This window comes from Lampris incognitus, chromosome 4 (assembly GCF_029633865.1).
Source record: "Lampris incognitus isolate fLamInc1 chromosome 4, fLamInc1.hap2, whole genome shotgun sequence".
In the NCBI taxonomy this organism is placed as follows: domain Eukaryota; kingdom Metazoa; phylum Chordata; class Actinopteri; order Lampriformes; family Lampridae; genus Lampris; species Lampris incognitus.
This window is the reverse complement of record NC_079214.1, coordinates 5,946,831-5,961,837: the sequence shown is the minus strand read 5'-3', so window position 1 is coordinate 5,961,837 and position 15,007 is coordinate 5,946,831. Positions and strand designations below refer to the sequence as shown.

General features: G+C 44.7%; 1 protein-coding gene across 1 annotated transcript in view; it reads right to left on the bottom strand.

Moving 5' to 3' along the window:
* Positions 1 to 15,007, bottom strand: part of adam10a (ADAM metallopeptidase domain 10a) — a 103,489-nt gene that overhangs the window by 43,057 nt on the left and 45,425 nt on the right. Inside the window, exon 3 of the mRNA XM_056278182.1 lies at positions 3,966 to 4,084. Within this exon, the coding sequence (XP_056134157.1) occupies positions 3,966 to 4,084 (119 nt within the window). The remainder of the gene's footprint in view (positions 1 to 3,965; positions 4,085 to 15,007) is intronic.

Sequence of the window (15,007 nt, the reverse complement as noted above, 5' to 3'; positions counted from 1 at the left end):
TAACCAGGCTGAGACAAAAAGCAGAGAAATGATACCTAGCACTTAAAGCAATCTGGTAAAAATGGAACATTTGCCTGTAATTGCAATACTTGATCAGGAGATTGAATTGAAATCGTTGTTGCAGAATGGAGTTCTTTGACTTTCCTGGAAGCTCGATTCGCCTCTCATTTTCACTCCTCACAAAGGAAAACGGTAAATCACATACTGTATCTCAGAAATTATGTCTTTGTGGATTTAGAGAAAGTATATGACAGGGTGCCAAGAGAGGAGGTGTGGTATTGTATGAGGAAGTCGGGAGTAGCAGAAAAGTATGTAGGAGTGGTGCAGGATATGTACGAGGGAAGTGTGACAGTGGTGAAGGGGTGTGGTTGGAATGACAGATGGGTTCAAGGTGGAGGTGGGATTACATGTTTGCAATGGTGATGGACAGGTTGACGGATGAGATCAGGCAGGAGTCTCCATGGACGATGATGTTTGCAAAAGACATTGTGATCTGTAGTGAGAGTAGGTTGCAGGTGGAGGAGAGCCTGGAGAGGTGGAGGTATCCACTGGAGAGAAGAGGAATGAAAGTCAGTAGGAGCAAGACGGAATACATATGCGTGAATGAGAGGGAGGACAGTGGAATGGTGAGGATGCAAGGAGTAGAGGTGATGAAGGTGTATGAGTTTATTTTTTTATTTTTTTTTTAAATTTATTTCTGATTTTTCCCTTTTTTCTCCCAATTTAGTGGCCAATCGATCCCTATTTTAATTCAAACACCCACCCTCGCACTGTATGCGTTCGCCAACTGCATCTCTCCGGCCGGCAGTCTCGAAGGAGACCGCCTCGCCACTTTCGTGACAAGGCGACTCCAAGCCGAACCACTGTTTTTCCGACACACACAGAGACGCATTCACGTGACGAACACAAGCCGACTCCGCCCCCCTCCCGAAGACAGCGTTGCCAATGATCGCTGCTTCGTCGAGTCCGGCCATAGTCGGATCTGACGAGACCGGGGCGCGAACCCCAGTCCCCAGTGGGCAACTGCATCGACACAGAGCCGATGCTTAGACCGCTACACCACCGCGGACCCCAAGGTGTATGAGTTTAAATATTTGGGGTCAACTGTCCAAAGTAACGGGGAGTGCAGAAGAGAGGTGGAGAAGAGAGTGCAGGCAGGGTGGAGTGGGTGGAGAAGAGTGTCAGGAGTGATTTGTGACAGAAGGGTACCAGCAAGAGTTAAAGGGAAGGTTTACAAGATGGTAGTGAGACCAGCTATGTTGTATGGTCTGGAGACAGTGGCACTGATGAAAAGACAGGAGGAGGAGCTGGAGGTGGCAGAGGTGAAGATGATAAGATTTTCATTGGGAGTGACGAAGAAGGACAGGTTTAGGAAGGGTTATATTAGAGGGACAGCTCAGGTTGGACAGTTTGGAGACAAAGCAAGAGAGGCAAGATTGAGATGGTTTGGACATGTGTGGAGGAGAGTTACTGGGTATACTGGGAGAAGGATGCTGAATATGGAGCTGCCAGGGAAGAGGAGAAGAGGAAGGCCAAAGAGGAGGTTTATGGGTGTGGTGAGGGAGGACATGCAGGTGGCTGGTGTGACAGAGGAAGATGCAGAAGACAGGAAGAGATGGAGACGGATGATCTGCTGTAGGGACCCCTAACGGGAGCAGCCGAAAGTAGTAGTGGTAGTAGTAGTATAGGTAGTAGTAGTAGTAGTTGTAGTAGTTAGTAGTAGATATCTCAGAAATAAAAAACAAGACAACTGTTTATGCACTTATGTAAATCACAGAACAGTAGATCTGTATCTGATGGTAATCCATCAAATATGACGGTGTCCCAGCAACCCACTCTTCTTTACTGTCTTGTATGATTGACAGGCGGCAGCTGAAGACAACTCACAACATGGAACATTTTCCATGACGTATACAATGAAACGTCCAAACCCTTCACACAACATGGACGTCAGCACCCCAAACTCAACTAATACTGAAGCCGCACGCTGTTCCACATCTGAATGACTTCATCCGCCCTAATGGATGAACAAGTCATATTTTATTCATCTAACTGTGGAAATAAACGTAACTGGGTCTTTGTCAGACTACTGATTTTGAAGGAAATTTGCCTCTAAAATGATTTTCATTCCAAACGTCCATGTTATCAGGTACGACACTGTGCATTAGGGATATTTGGACTGACGCTGGTGGTTTTAACAGGAACAACATCTGAGACTGAGCAGATGATAATGAAGCTTCACTAATTGACCTTCTGATGGGCATGGTCTATCTGTCTCTCCCTGACATTCACACATGCACACACACACACACACACACACACACACACCTGGATAAACCTTGGTCTCGTTTTATCTCCTGTTCATTTGAGCTTTACTGAAGACAAGGAGGAGGAGGAGGAGGAGGAGGAGAAGGAGGGGGAAATGAATGATGAACGAATGGGACGTGTCCTGACTGAATCATGCTAGAATGTGAAAAATGTTGTGCATGGTTGGAGACTCTCTCCAGTCTCCATATACCGCTGTTGAAATGGTTTGACCAGGTAGGACGAACACTGGTGCAGTGGCAAACACATACATGTTGGAAAAATGACTGAAACGTGATGCTGCTGTCGCCATGACAACCAATGACTGTACAACAGTGTTCCCATATAGTATGATGTAGTTTGTAACACATCAGACTGTGTGTGTTAGCTTTGGTCCCAGGATCCATTTTTACAAGGGTGGGAACTGTTTACTGCTGAGCTGACAGCACACCAGCCACAATGGCTGCTACACCTGGTTTGTAGTCCTGCTAAACCTGGTTTGTAGTCCTGCTGCACCTGGTTTGTAGTCCTGCTACACCTAGTTTGTAGTCCTGCTGCACCTGGTTTGTAGTCCTGCTAAACCTTGTTTGTAGTCCTGCTGCACCTGGTTTGTAGTCCTGCTACACCTGGTTTGTAGTCCTGCTGCACCTGGTTTGTAGTCCTGCTACACCTGGTTTGTAGTCCTGCTACACCTTGCTTGTAGTCCTGCTAAACCTTGTTTGTAGTCCTGCTACACCTGGTTTGTAGTCCTCACTGACAGAGGGAGGAACAGATCAGGGGAATAATGTACTTCCTCCACCCAGCTCAAGAAGTTCAGCCTGCCTCAGGAACTGCTGATTCAGCTCTACACTGCAATAATCCAGTCTGTCCTCTGCACATCCATCACTGTCTGGTTTGGATCGGCCGCCGAACAGGACGGGGACAGACTACAGCAGACAGTTAGGTCTGCAGAGAAAATCACTGGTGCCAACCTGCCCTCCATTCAGGACTTATACACCTCCAGACTCAGGAAACGGGCAGGCAACATCACTGCAGACCCATCACACCCTGGTCACAACCTGTTCCAACTCCTCCCCTCTGGTGGGCGCTACAGAGCACTGTACCCCAAAACGATCAGATATAAAAACAGTTTTTTCCTGCGGGCTGTCATTCAAATGAACACTTAACATTGTCAAATAAATCCAAAAATTGTGTATATACTGTACTGTACATTGTATGTATACTGGTACACTCTATCATGTCCATCTATACCTCAGGCATGTAGTATGTAAGTAACCTGCTAACATCTATTTCAGCATCTCTGATATATTCTCTGCACCATTGCACCATATCACCTCTTATTTTGCCTGTACAAGTCAATCCTTGTGTATATATCTGAAGATTGTTGTGTTGTAGTGTTGATATTCTATGTTCAGTACACTGAGAGAGCCGGAGTCAAATTCCATGTACTATGTGCAAACCCACATGACCAATAAACATGATTCTGGTAACAGATTTCAGCTTTAAATCCAGAAGCTCCACGTGGACTAAGAAGCCATCATCACTGGAGTTCAGATGCTGTGACCTGTCTTAATGGACCACAGGCTGGAGAGGGACTGACGCAACCCTCTCCACCTCACCTCCACCAACGATGTGGTTGCAGCTATGATGGCAGGACTTACCGAAGATTTCTCCGGAGTAAATGTGGGAGGTGTCAACGGGCACGTCTTCTCCTGATACCTCGATGACGACATCTGGGGAGAATGTGGACGTGTCTCTCTTCATTCGCAAGTTGAAATCTCTAGAGAGGAAAACACAAAAAAGAACAGAAATGGCAGATTCACTTGGTGCCTCTAACATTCTCATATTATATATATATATATATATATATATATATATATATATATATATATATATATATATCAGTGTTGTAGTACTCGAGTCCAGGACTCGGACTCGAGTCCGACTCGAGTCCTGATTTTCATGACTCGTGACTCGACTTGGACTTGAGCACTGATGACTCGGACTTGGACTCGGACTCGCGAATTTACTGCATTCGGACTCGGAAGTTGGAGACCCGGACTCTGACTTTTTAATTGATAAAGACTGTTTTTGTTAGATTTTTTTAAAATAATAGGCCCTATTAAAATATATTGATAGCTATATTAATACTGTAACATTATTCAATTTCGTGTAAGGGCAGGCACGTGTGTTCCACCTACATGCGGATTCACGTGGCGTGCATACCGTCATGTTCAGTAGCGCGAAGATGCCTAAAGAGACGCCCCGAATTGTGCTCTTTGCTTACACAGATTTTACAACAAATTCCAGCAAGATCACTGCTAGATGTTCGATATGTAAACGAACTATTGAGGAGAAGACCGGGACAACCTCAAACTTCAACAGACATCTGTCAAGGATGCACCCAGAAAAGTAAGTGATATGCAGTCAGTTGATGGTGATCAGTTAACGTTAGCTAGCTAGCTATCTAGCTACGGTAACAATAGCCTCTGAAGTAACTCAACCACTGGTCCAAGATGTTGGGTCAGGTCGTGTGGCGGGTATATCATATCACTAGAACCGTTGGGTTGGGTCGTGTGGCGGGTATATCATGTCACTAGAACCGTTGGGTTCGGTGGTATGGCGGGTATATCATATCACTAGAACCAAGTGAGATTGTATAGGTAAGTTAAGTAACGTTACTGTGAGAATGCTAATGCAGCATTGCACAGAAAAGTCACAGTACGGTTCGCTTTCGGTACGAGCGTGCCATCGATCTCACTAATGATGAGTTGGTAAGTAACACGCAGCGTCTTCATGTTATAGGGAGATTAAAACTGATTTTTCCTATTTATCATTTAGCTAATTACCAAGTAGCATACACTTAACGGAAAAAACACACCACTCTGAACTACCGTGTTAGCATTAATCTTAACTAGCAATAACAAATCCGCACATTGCAGGTCTCCGCCATGAATATTCTCCAAGTGTGGAGAAGGAAGAAGTCTAGCCTATATGCATCCACAAATAATGTTGATAAAATGTGCACAACTTTACAATGCAAATAAAAATAATTGTAGGCTATTACTCGCCAAATGGACTAATTGAAGAAAGCTAATGTGGATGCCGCCACTGGTTTTCTTGAGAGCTGGAGACGGTACAAGATTTGACGGATGTGGCATTCCCCCCCCCCCCCCCCCGATGTACCGAAAACTACCGAACCGTATCGTGATTGGTGACACCGCATAGGCTACTGTAAATATGGGGATATTTTTCTTTGCATATATGCAGCATTGGGTGTGTCAAATTCTAAAAATAGACATGCGCGACGTAGCTTTTGAACAGTACTATGAACTGGCTCTGTCTTCTAACAAAATGACACCCTCCCTGACCCATACAGAATAAACATACAGACTCACGGAGGATAGAGAGTTAAAGCTCAGCTAGGTAGCATGTAACATACTTAAATCAATAATTAAATGACTGGGTTTTGCTAATTAATCCCTGTCCTGTTAGTCTCATAAATTATGTATCTTTTCTCATCCTTTTCATGTATCCAGCTAGCTTACATTAGTTAATCTACTAATATGGTAATGTTAGTTATATAGATAACTAAATATGTAACTTAACTGGTTATGGTTCAAACCACTATGTGTATAATGTGTAACATTTGTATTGTTATTGCATATTGTTATAGCTATAACGTTACACATTTTTTGCTGTGAGAAAGATTACTTGAAACAGTTTGGCATCAGCAAGCTAAAGTGTGTATCCTATCTTCCCCTAGGTTCCAAGAATACCGTGCCTCCACTGCTTCAGATGTGATGCCAGCTGCTCCAGGTCAGAAGATGATCACATCATTTTTAAATGATGGACAGCAAAGGATGTACAACCTCAAACATCCACGTCAGAAGGCTATAAGTGATGTCCTTGTAAAAGATCTAATCATTAAGTGCTGCTTGCCACTCTCCATCATTGACAACGAGGACTTCAAGCACTACCTGCATGTCCTGGACCCTCAGTACCGGCCCATAGCAAGATCCACAATTTCCTCTATGACCATTCCAGGAATGGTGGAAGTCAAGAAAGAACAGATAAAGAGCCAGCTGGCAGAAGCATCGAGTGTTGCTGTTACCACAGACATTTGGAGTGATCGAAAGATGCAGTCATTCCTTGGAGTGACAGCACACACAGTGGCAATGGATAAAAAAAACAGGAACTCAGCCTTCAGTCATATCTTCTTTCCTGCAAAAGAGTGCATGGGAAACACTCAGGAGAGAAGATTGCAATGATGTTTGAATGCTGTGCTGAAGAATACCTGATTAAGGACAAGATCAACTTTGTCATAACTGACAATGCATCCAACATGAGAAAAGCTTTCCAGGCCAGCTTTCCCCGAGAGGATCCTTGTGATGCTGAAGCTCATGATCCCAGCACATTTGAGGAGGATGATGAAATATGGCAAGACCTGATGCCAGAAGATCAACAGACAGTCAATGACACTTTGGCTGAGAACTGTGAGATGCAGAGACTATCATGCTTCACACATTCACTGCAGTTGGTCATAAAAGATGGTCTGAAAGACACCAGTGGGCTGTCAAGCACCCTAGCAAAGCTATCCCGTGCAGCCAACCTCCTCCACAGTGGCACCTCGTTTAAAGACGGCTTTGAAGCGTGTTTTGGTGATGCAACAATTCCAACAGCGAATGCCACATGATGGAATTCCACTCTGAAGCAGGTGAAGGCTTATGTGCATTTAGACATGCAAAAGCTGTCCAGTGTGTTGGAATCAGAGGGGCACAAAAGCCTTATCTTATCCCCGCGAGAGTATGCTCAGCTTAAAGAACTGATCGAAGTTCTTGATCCGTTCTTAGAGGCAACAAACCTAACTCAGGGTGAGACTACTGTCACCGTCAGTGTGATTGTGCCCTGTGTCCTCACTCTGCGCTGTCACCTGCAGGAAATAAGAGGACAAGCCAGATACTGTGGGCCTCTGGGGAGAGCTCTGGAGAGCTCCTTGAAAACAAGGTTTGCAGAGGTTTTCAGTGCAGTCAAGATACCAGGATGTGAGCCGGCTGAAGGAAGAGGCCCCACCAAATTTCCTTTCACCAATGCCTACTTCATAGCATCTGTGTTGGACCCAGCATTTGGCTTCCAGTGGCTAGAACATGATGTGCAGCTGGACAGTGACATCAAAGATGTGCTGAAGACTGAGATCAAAGGTGAGAAATGTTTTGATTAATGTTAGTTAAGTGATTAACTATTTGATTGTTGTGATGTTTATATCATTGAAGGTGTTACAATAAAGCACATAGACATGTCATTTGTCATGTAGGCCTAGTCAATAACATATTTGTAATGAGTCCCCCATGCCCCCCTCTCATTTCAGAGTATATAAAGGCAGAGGGTGACAAGCAAGCGGTATCAACAGCAGATGCAGCGGAAGCAACAGGACCAGGGGAAGGTGAACTTTCAGAGTGTCCTCCTGAGAAGCTGTTGAGAATGTTCTCCCACTATAGGAGGACTCCCTCCTCCACCGAGAAGAAGCCGTCTGGCCAGGCTCAGTTGACTGCATACCTCAACTTGATCACTGAGCAGGACTCTGACTCAGTCCCGTGCCTCAGGTTTTGGCAGCAAAAAAAATCCAAATTCCCTACCCTCTCTATCAGATTGCCACACAGGTATTCTCTATCCCTGCCTCCAGTGCGCCCATTGAAAGGGTATTTAGTCATGGAGGCATTTTGATGAGGCCTCACCGTGCAAGGTTGAGTAGTTCCATGCTGTCAGATCTTGTGTTTTTGAAATGCAACGTGTATGCTTAAAACTAGTGCCACCAGCCCTTTGTTCCTAACTATTCCTGAGAGACAATGTCTTTTGACTAGTTTTTATGAATGTATTGTATGCTGTGGAACTTACTTCTGTATACTGTTTCCACCATTTGCTAACATCATGCTATTCAAAGCTATCAATGTGTTTTGAAGCACATCCAATGTTCAGAATGTCAAAGAAATTCAGACTGTTCTAAAAATGTGTGTGCGCGCATGCTTCCGCGTGCATGTGTGCGAGTGTGTGGGTGTGCATTTGTTTGGCTATCGTGTCACAAAGTAATTAAACTCCCTTTGAAATGGTGACAGCTGTGTCATTTTTGTTTAATGTAGACCTTTTTTATTTGTATGTCAGATCTTTGTGCCCGAGTGGATCACTGGAGCCATCTTGGAACTCGACTCAGACTCAACCTTGATGACTCGGACTCTGACTAGGGTAATAGGGACTCGACTCGGACTCAGGTAATGGGGACTCGACTCGGACTCGACTCGACTTTTCTTTGGTGACTCGGACTTGGACTCGAACACTGGGGACTCGAGACTCGACTCGGACTCGAGGTTTAGTGACTCGACTACAACACTGATATATATATATATATAATCTTTATAATTTTTCTTAATATTGTGATCATGGTTGTTTATCAAGATTATTCATCCATTTAGGGGAACAGAATTGTTTTGGGGTTTTTCTCCCCAGTTGTACTTGGCCAATTACCCCACTCTTCCGAGCCGACCCGGTCTCTGCCCCAACCCTCTGTCGAGACGGGAAGGGCTGCAGACTACCACGTCTCCTCCCATACATGTGGAGTCGCCAGCCGCATCTTTTCACCTGACAGTGAGGAGTTTCACCAGGGGGACGTAGCGCGTGGGAGGATCACACTATTCCCCCCAGTCCCCCCCCAATCAGGTGCCCCAACCAGAAGAGGCGCTAGTGCAGCGACCAGGACACATACCCACATCCGGCTTCCCGCCTGCAGACATGGCCAATTGTGTCTGTAGGGACGTCCAACCAAGCCGGAGGTAACACGGGGATTCGAACCAACGATCCCCGTGTTGGTAGGCAACAGAATAGACCGCTACGCCACCCAGACACCCCGGAACAGAACTGTTTTGTTGAGCATTTTAAAACAACAGAGAGCTTCCTTCCCGTTCATAATGTACTTTAGAAACCTATAAATAAACAAATAGACAGATCGACAGATAGATAGATAAATATACAATTCAATTGTACAATTCCCCAAATCAAAATAGGACTTCCTTCACACCACACCAGAGCTAAACCCACTGTGAGTAACTGCCTCCGGTCACAATCAATTAACTATGGAAGCCAGTATCGAACCTGTGTTTAATACATATATGATTCTGTCTGGCAGCTTGTGGATCCCTTCCAACGGCTTATCTCTATAACCATGATCACTCTGATCAGCTCATCATAGCGGCAGAGACAGAAAATACCGGCCCTCATTTCATGCAAGCTGACAGCAACAGGAAGAGAGCAGGGAGTGCAACATCCTTCCTGTCTTTCCTAATGCAGACGGAAAAGAGAGAATCCTGTGTGTGCATGAAATCCCTCATAGGTAGAAAGGCTCACAGTGACCAATGGCTGCATAATATCACAAAATATGAATTCACTACTGAGAACCTACTTGTATATTTAACACAATAACCTTTACAGGCTAGTCGATTACACACAGAAGGGTTATATGTGATAAGTGTTTATGAATTGTATGTGGTTGGTATGGCTAAATTCAGTCATCTGGGCTTTGACTTCATAACAAATGATATATTACTGTTATATATTAGAATATATATTAGCATATATTACTGTTCTATATTAGCATATATTACTGTTCTATATTAGCATAGATTACTGTTCTATATTAGCATAGATTACTGTTCTATATTAGCATATATTACTGTTCTATATTAGCATAGATTACTGTTCTATATTAGCATATATTACTGTTCTATATTAGCATAGATTACTGTTCTATATTAGCATAGATTACTGTTCTATGTTAGAAAATGTTACTGTTCTATATTAGAATATATGACTCTTATGTATTACTGCACCAAAGCACCATAACGGCAAAATTTAGGAAAATCCAATGCTGCAGTCCACCGTACAGCCCAAATGATCATTTCACTCAGTAATTTCTGACTCCTGATGTGTTCTGGGTACACACACCCACACCGACAGACGGCGATCCTCCAGCTGTGAAATTAGGCTGATTTTTCGGTCTCGCCCTGCTAAGTAAGGCAGACTATTTTTGTAGCTTTGATGGCAGGGAGCCAGCTCGCCATGTGTGCCGAGCTCCTTCACTACGGCCGACGTGTGCACACAGGAAGGAAGCTCCCATGGGTGTGGCTGGTGAAAACAGACAGGCGAGTGCTCAGCGAGCGGGGTGAAGGTGACATGAGATGGGAGGAAGAGGTCCTAGCAGAGGGAGGAGACACGCCGCCTGCAGGCTTGTCGCCGTGAAGTCAGAGACGCACTCGGCTGGCTGCCCTTCACCACAAGCCCCTCTCAAATGAACTTAGGAGAGGAACAAGACGGGGCGTCCGGGTAGGGTAGCAGTCTATTCCGTTGCCTACCTACATGGGGCTCGCCAGTTCGAATCCCCGTGTTACCTCCGGCTTGGTCGGGCATCCCTATAGATACAATTGGCCTGTTCGGGTGGGAGGGGGAACTGGGGGGAACAGCGTGATCGTCCCACATTTTACGTCCCCCTGGTGAAACTCCTCACTGTCAGGTGAAAAGAAGTGGCTGGCAACTCATGTGGCAGTCTGCAGCCCTCCCCGGATTGGCAGAGGGGGTGGAGCAGAGACAGAGATGGCTCAGAAGAGTGGGGTACGTGGCCTAATACAATTGGGGAGAAAAGGGGGGGGGACAAGCTGCTAATTACCTCTGGTGGAACACAGAGGGGCGGCGGCGTTAGCCTAAAGGTTTAAAAAGGTGTGTTTGAGAAAAGGCTGCCAGTTCAACCCCCCGCACATGCTTGGTGAAGTGTAGAAAATAAGGATTGTTCTCTTCATTAAACCGTCCTGTCAGTTTTTCCCATCATCCACAAAGACACCCAGCCACCGCCTGGCTTGGCGGTGAGCAACAGAATACTGGCGTTGTACCGACAACCTGTTCTCTGCGTTTCGCTATGCGTGTGTGTAATCATTTAGGATGTCATTAAGGCAGTTGTTGTAAATATTTTACTGTTGTCTCCTCTGTCCACTCGGCCCCTATTGAACGTCCATCCATCCTGGAGGAGGAATCCCACCTCTGACACTCTCATTTTTCTTCTGGTAAGCTTTTTTTTCGGTGGATCTTTTCGAGGATCTACGGCTAGGGGGTGCTATTCATTGTCGTTTCCATCCATCCATCCATTATCCAAACTGCTTATCCTGCGCTCGGGGTCACGGGGATGCTGCAGCCTATCCCAGCAGTCATTGGGCGGCAGGCAGGGAGACACCCTGGACAGGCCGCCAGGCCATCACGCAGGGCGCATTTGTTTTCTTTAATTCTAGTAGAGATTGGAGTATGAATGTAAAGCCCTCTGGGCCTTCACTATAATTCAGGGCAATGCAAATTAACCTGACTTGTGAGTGTGGTAGATAAAGACTACATACACCAAGCCAGTCACACGTGTCTGTGATAAGTGGGGGCCAAAAACTGAAAAGCTGAACGGGAAAGTTGAATCGTCGCCATGACAAATCCTGCAAACTTGGTTTAACGCTGTTTTCTGGTATGAAAGAGAAACTCTGCAGATTTTCAACCTTGTCCCTACCGATCTACAATGGGAACGGCTAATCAAACAACCTACAGTTGTTCCTAATGGTTCTGGGCAAGTGTTTTGACGATTCATGCTGCCTTGCCAAAAAATGCTACCGTGGTGTGAATGCACAGAACTGCTAAAAAGGTATATAAATATACCTATTGGTCGTTCCCTCTTCAAATAGATGGCCTCTTTGACTCCCCATTCAAACCAGCGTTCCTCCCTATCAAGTATGTGCACATCCTCATCTTGAAAGCGTGGTCACTGGCCTGTAAATGGTGTCGACTGTGTAGATGGTGTCGACTGTGTAGATGGTATAGACTGTGTAGATGGTGTAGACTGTGTAGATGGTGTAGACTGTGTAGATGGTGTAGACTGTGTAAATGGTGTAGACTGTGTAAATGGTATAGACTGTGTAAATGGCGTAGACTGTGTAGATGGTGTCGACTGTAGATGGTGTAGACTGTGTAACTGGTGTAGACTGTGTAAATGGCGTAGACTGTGTAAATGGCGTAGACTGTGTAGATGGTGTCGACTGTAGATGGTGTAGACTGTGTAAATGGTGTAGACTGTGTAGATGGTGTAGACTGTGTAAATGGCGTAGACTGTGTAGATGGTGTCGACTGTGTAGATGGTGTCGACTGTGTAGATGGTGTAGACTGTGTAAATGGTGTCGACTGTGTAGATGGTGTAGACTGTGTAAATGGTGTCGACTGTGTAGATGGTATAGACTGTGTAGATGGTGTCAACTGTGTAGATGGTGTAGACTGTGTAGATGGTGTAGACTGTGTAGATGGTGTCGACTGTGTAAATGGTGTAGACTGTGTAGATGGTGTAGACTGTGTAAATGGTGTAGACTGTGTAGATGGTGTAGACTGTGTAAATGGTGTAGACTGTGTAGATGGTGTAGACTGTGTAAATGGTGTCGACTGTGTAGATGGTGTAGACTGTGTAAATGGTGTAGACTGTGTAGATGGTGTAGACTGTGTAAATGGTGTAGACTGTGTAGATGGTATAGACTGTGTAAATGGTGTAGACTGTGTAAATGGTGTAGACTGTGTAGATGGTGTAGACTGTGTAAATGGTGTAGACTGTGTAGATGGTGTAGACTGTGTAAATGGTGTCAACTGTGTAGATGGTGTAGACTGTGTAGATGGTGTAGACTGTGTAAATGGTGTAGACTGTGTAGATGGTATAGACTGTGCAGATGGTATAGACTGTAGATGGTGTAGACTGTGTAGATGGTGTAGACTGTGTAGATGGTATAGACTGTGTAGATGGTGTAGACTGTGTAGATGGTGTCGACTGTGTAGATGGTATAGACTGTGTAGATGGTGTCAACTGTGTAGATGGTGTAGACTGTGTAAATGGCGTAGACTGTGTAAATGGTGTAGACTGTGTAGATGGTATAGACTGTGTAGATGGTGTAGACTGTGTAAATGGTATAGACTGTGTAAATGGTGTAGACTGTGTAAATGGCGTAGACTGTGTAGATGGTGTCGACTGTGTAGATGGTGTAGACTGTGTAAATGGTGTAGACTGTGTAGATGGTGTAGACTGTGTAAATGGCGTAGACTGTGTAGATGGTGTCGACTGTGTAGATGGTGTCGACTGTGTAGATGGTGTAGACTGTGTAAATGGTGTCGACTGTGTAGATGGTGTAGACTGTGTAAATGGTGTCGACTGTGTAGATGGTATAGACTGTGTAGATGGTGTCAACTGTGTAGATGGTGTAGACTGTGTAGATGGTGTAGACTGTGTAAATGGTGTAGACTGTGTAGATGGTGTAGACTGTGTAAATGGTGTAGACTGTGTAGATGGTGTAGACTGTGTAAATGGTGTAGACTGTGTAGATGGTGTAGACTGTGTAAATGGTGTAGACTGTGTAGATGGTGTAGACTGTGTAAATGGTGTAGACTGTGTAGATGGTGTAGACTGTGTAAATGGTGTAGACTGTAAATGGTGTAGACTGTGTAGACTGTGTAAATGGTGTAGACTGTGTAGATGGTATAGACTGTAGATGGTATAGACTGTAGATGGTATAGACTGTGTAGATGGTGTAGACTGTGTAGATGGTGTAGACTGTGTAGATGGTGTAGACTGTGTAGATGGTGTAGACTGTGGAGACCTGGCCTGACGTGTTAGCTCTCCTGTATCGTGCAGCACCAGCTCTCCCAGCCATCAAACAAAGACAAAACTTGAACACAGACGTGGACAAAGACACTGCATGGACAGTACTGGGTGAGGCTCCCGCAAATGTGAATTCGCGTCGCCATCTTCCCACACTGGAAGCAGAACCCTGGTTGCCTAGCAGTCAGGATCTTTAATGTGTCTAAAGGTGATTTTGTTTTCAACAGGTGCTCTGTTTAAAACAATGACACCACTCTCCACGAACCCTCCCATGCTCCACCAGCAAAACACTAAGCCTTTGGCTCCTGGGAAAAGTTAATTAATAATTGTGCACTCGGCACATTTAATCAGGTGGACTATAACCGACCAAACTAATGACATCCTTACTCACATCCTTTCTGTCTGAATGAGATAATCAAAAGTCTACAGTGTGAGGTTGGACTCTGTATGGAGGAATTATCTGTGAGGAGAGAAACGAGGCTTGTTCGGCTCAGCCGTCAATACCATTTCTCTTGGGACGTGTTAACAAAGGTTTCCCGGATGTGTAAACCAGGCAATCATATGTTAGTACTCCAACCAATTACTGGAAATATAGGTGGAATTTAAGTCAAAGTAGAAAAGAAAAGGTTCAGACAGATGGACATGGTCATCATGAATTGGCATTTCCTCTGCTAAAAATTCACCAATTGTGCCGAGTACATAACACTTATGTTAGCATATGCTATTTCTCACATAGACGAACCAGTCATTCATCATTTATGATAAGAAAATGAGTTTGGACAAACATAGTAGAGTCTAGTTTCTCGGAGGTGTGGAAAATGTGTAGGATCAGATCATTTTTTATCGATCAAGAGCCCAGAAAGAGTGATTCACTTTCATCACATCTCACCTTAACTTGTGCAATTCACTGTAGCAAATAAAATTACTCCAGACTACAGTTTATGTAAACATTTTGCAGCCAGACTATTTACAAGGTCCAGAAAGCGATCTTCAAATCTTCAC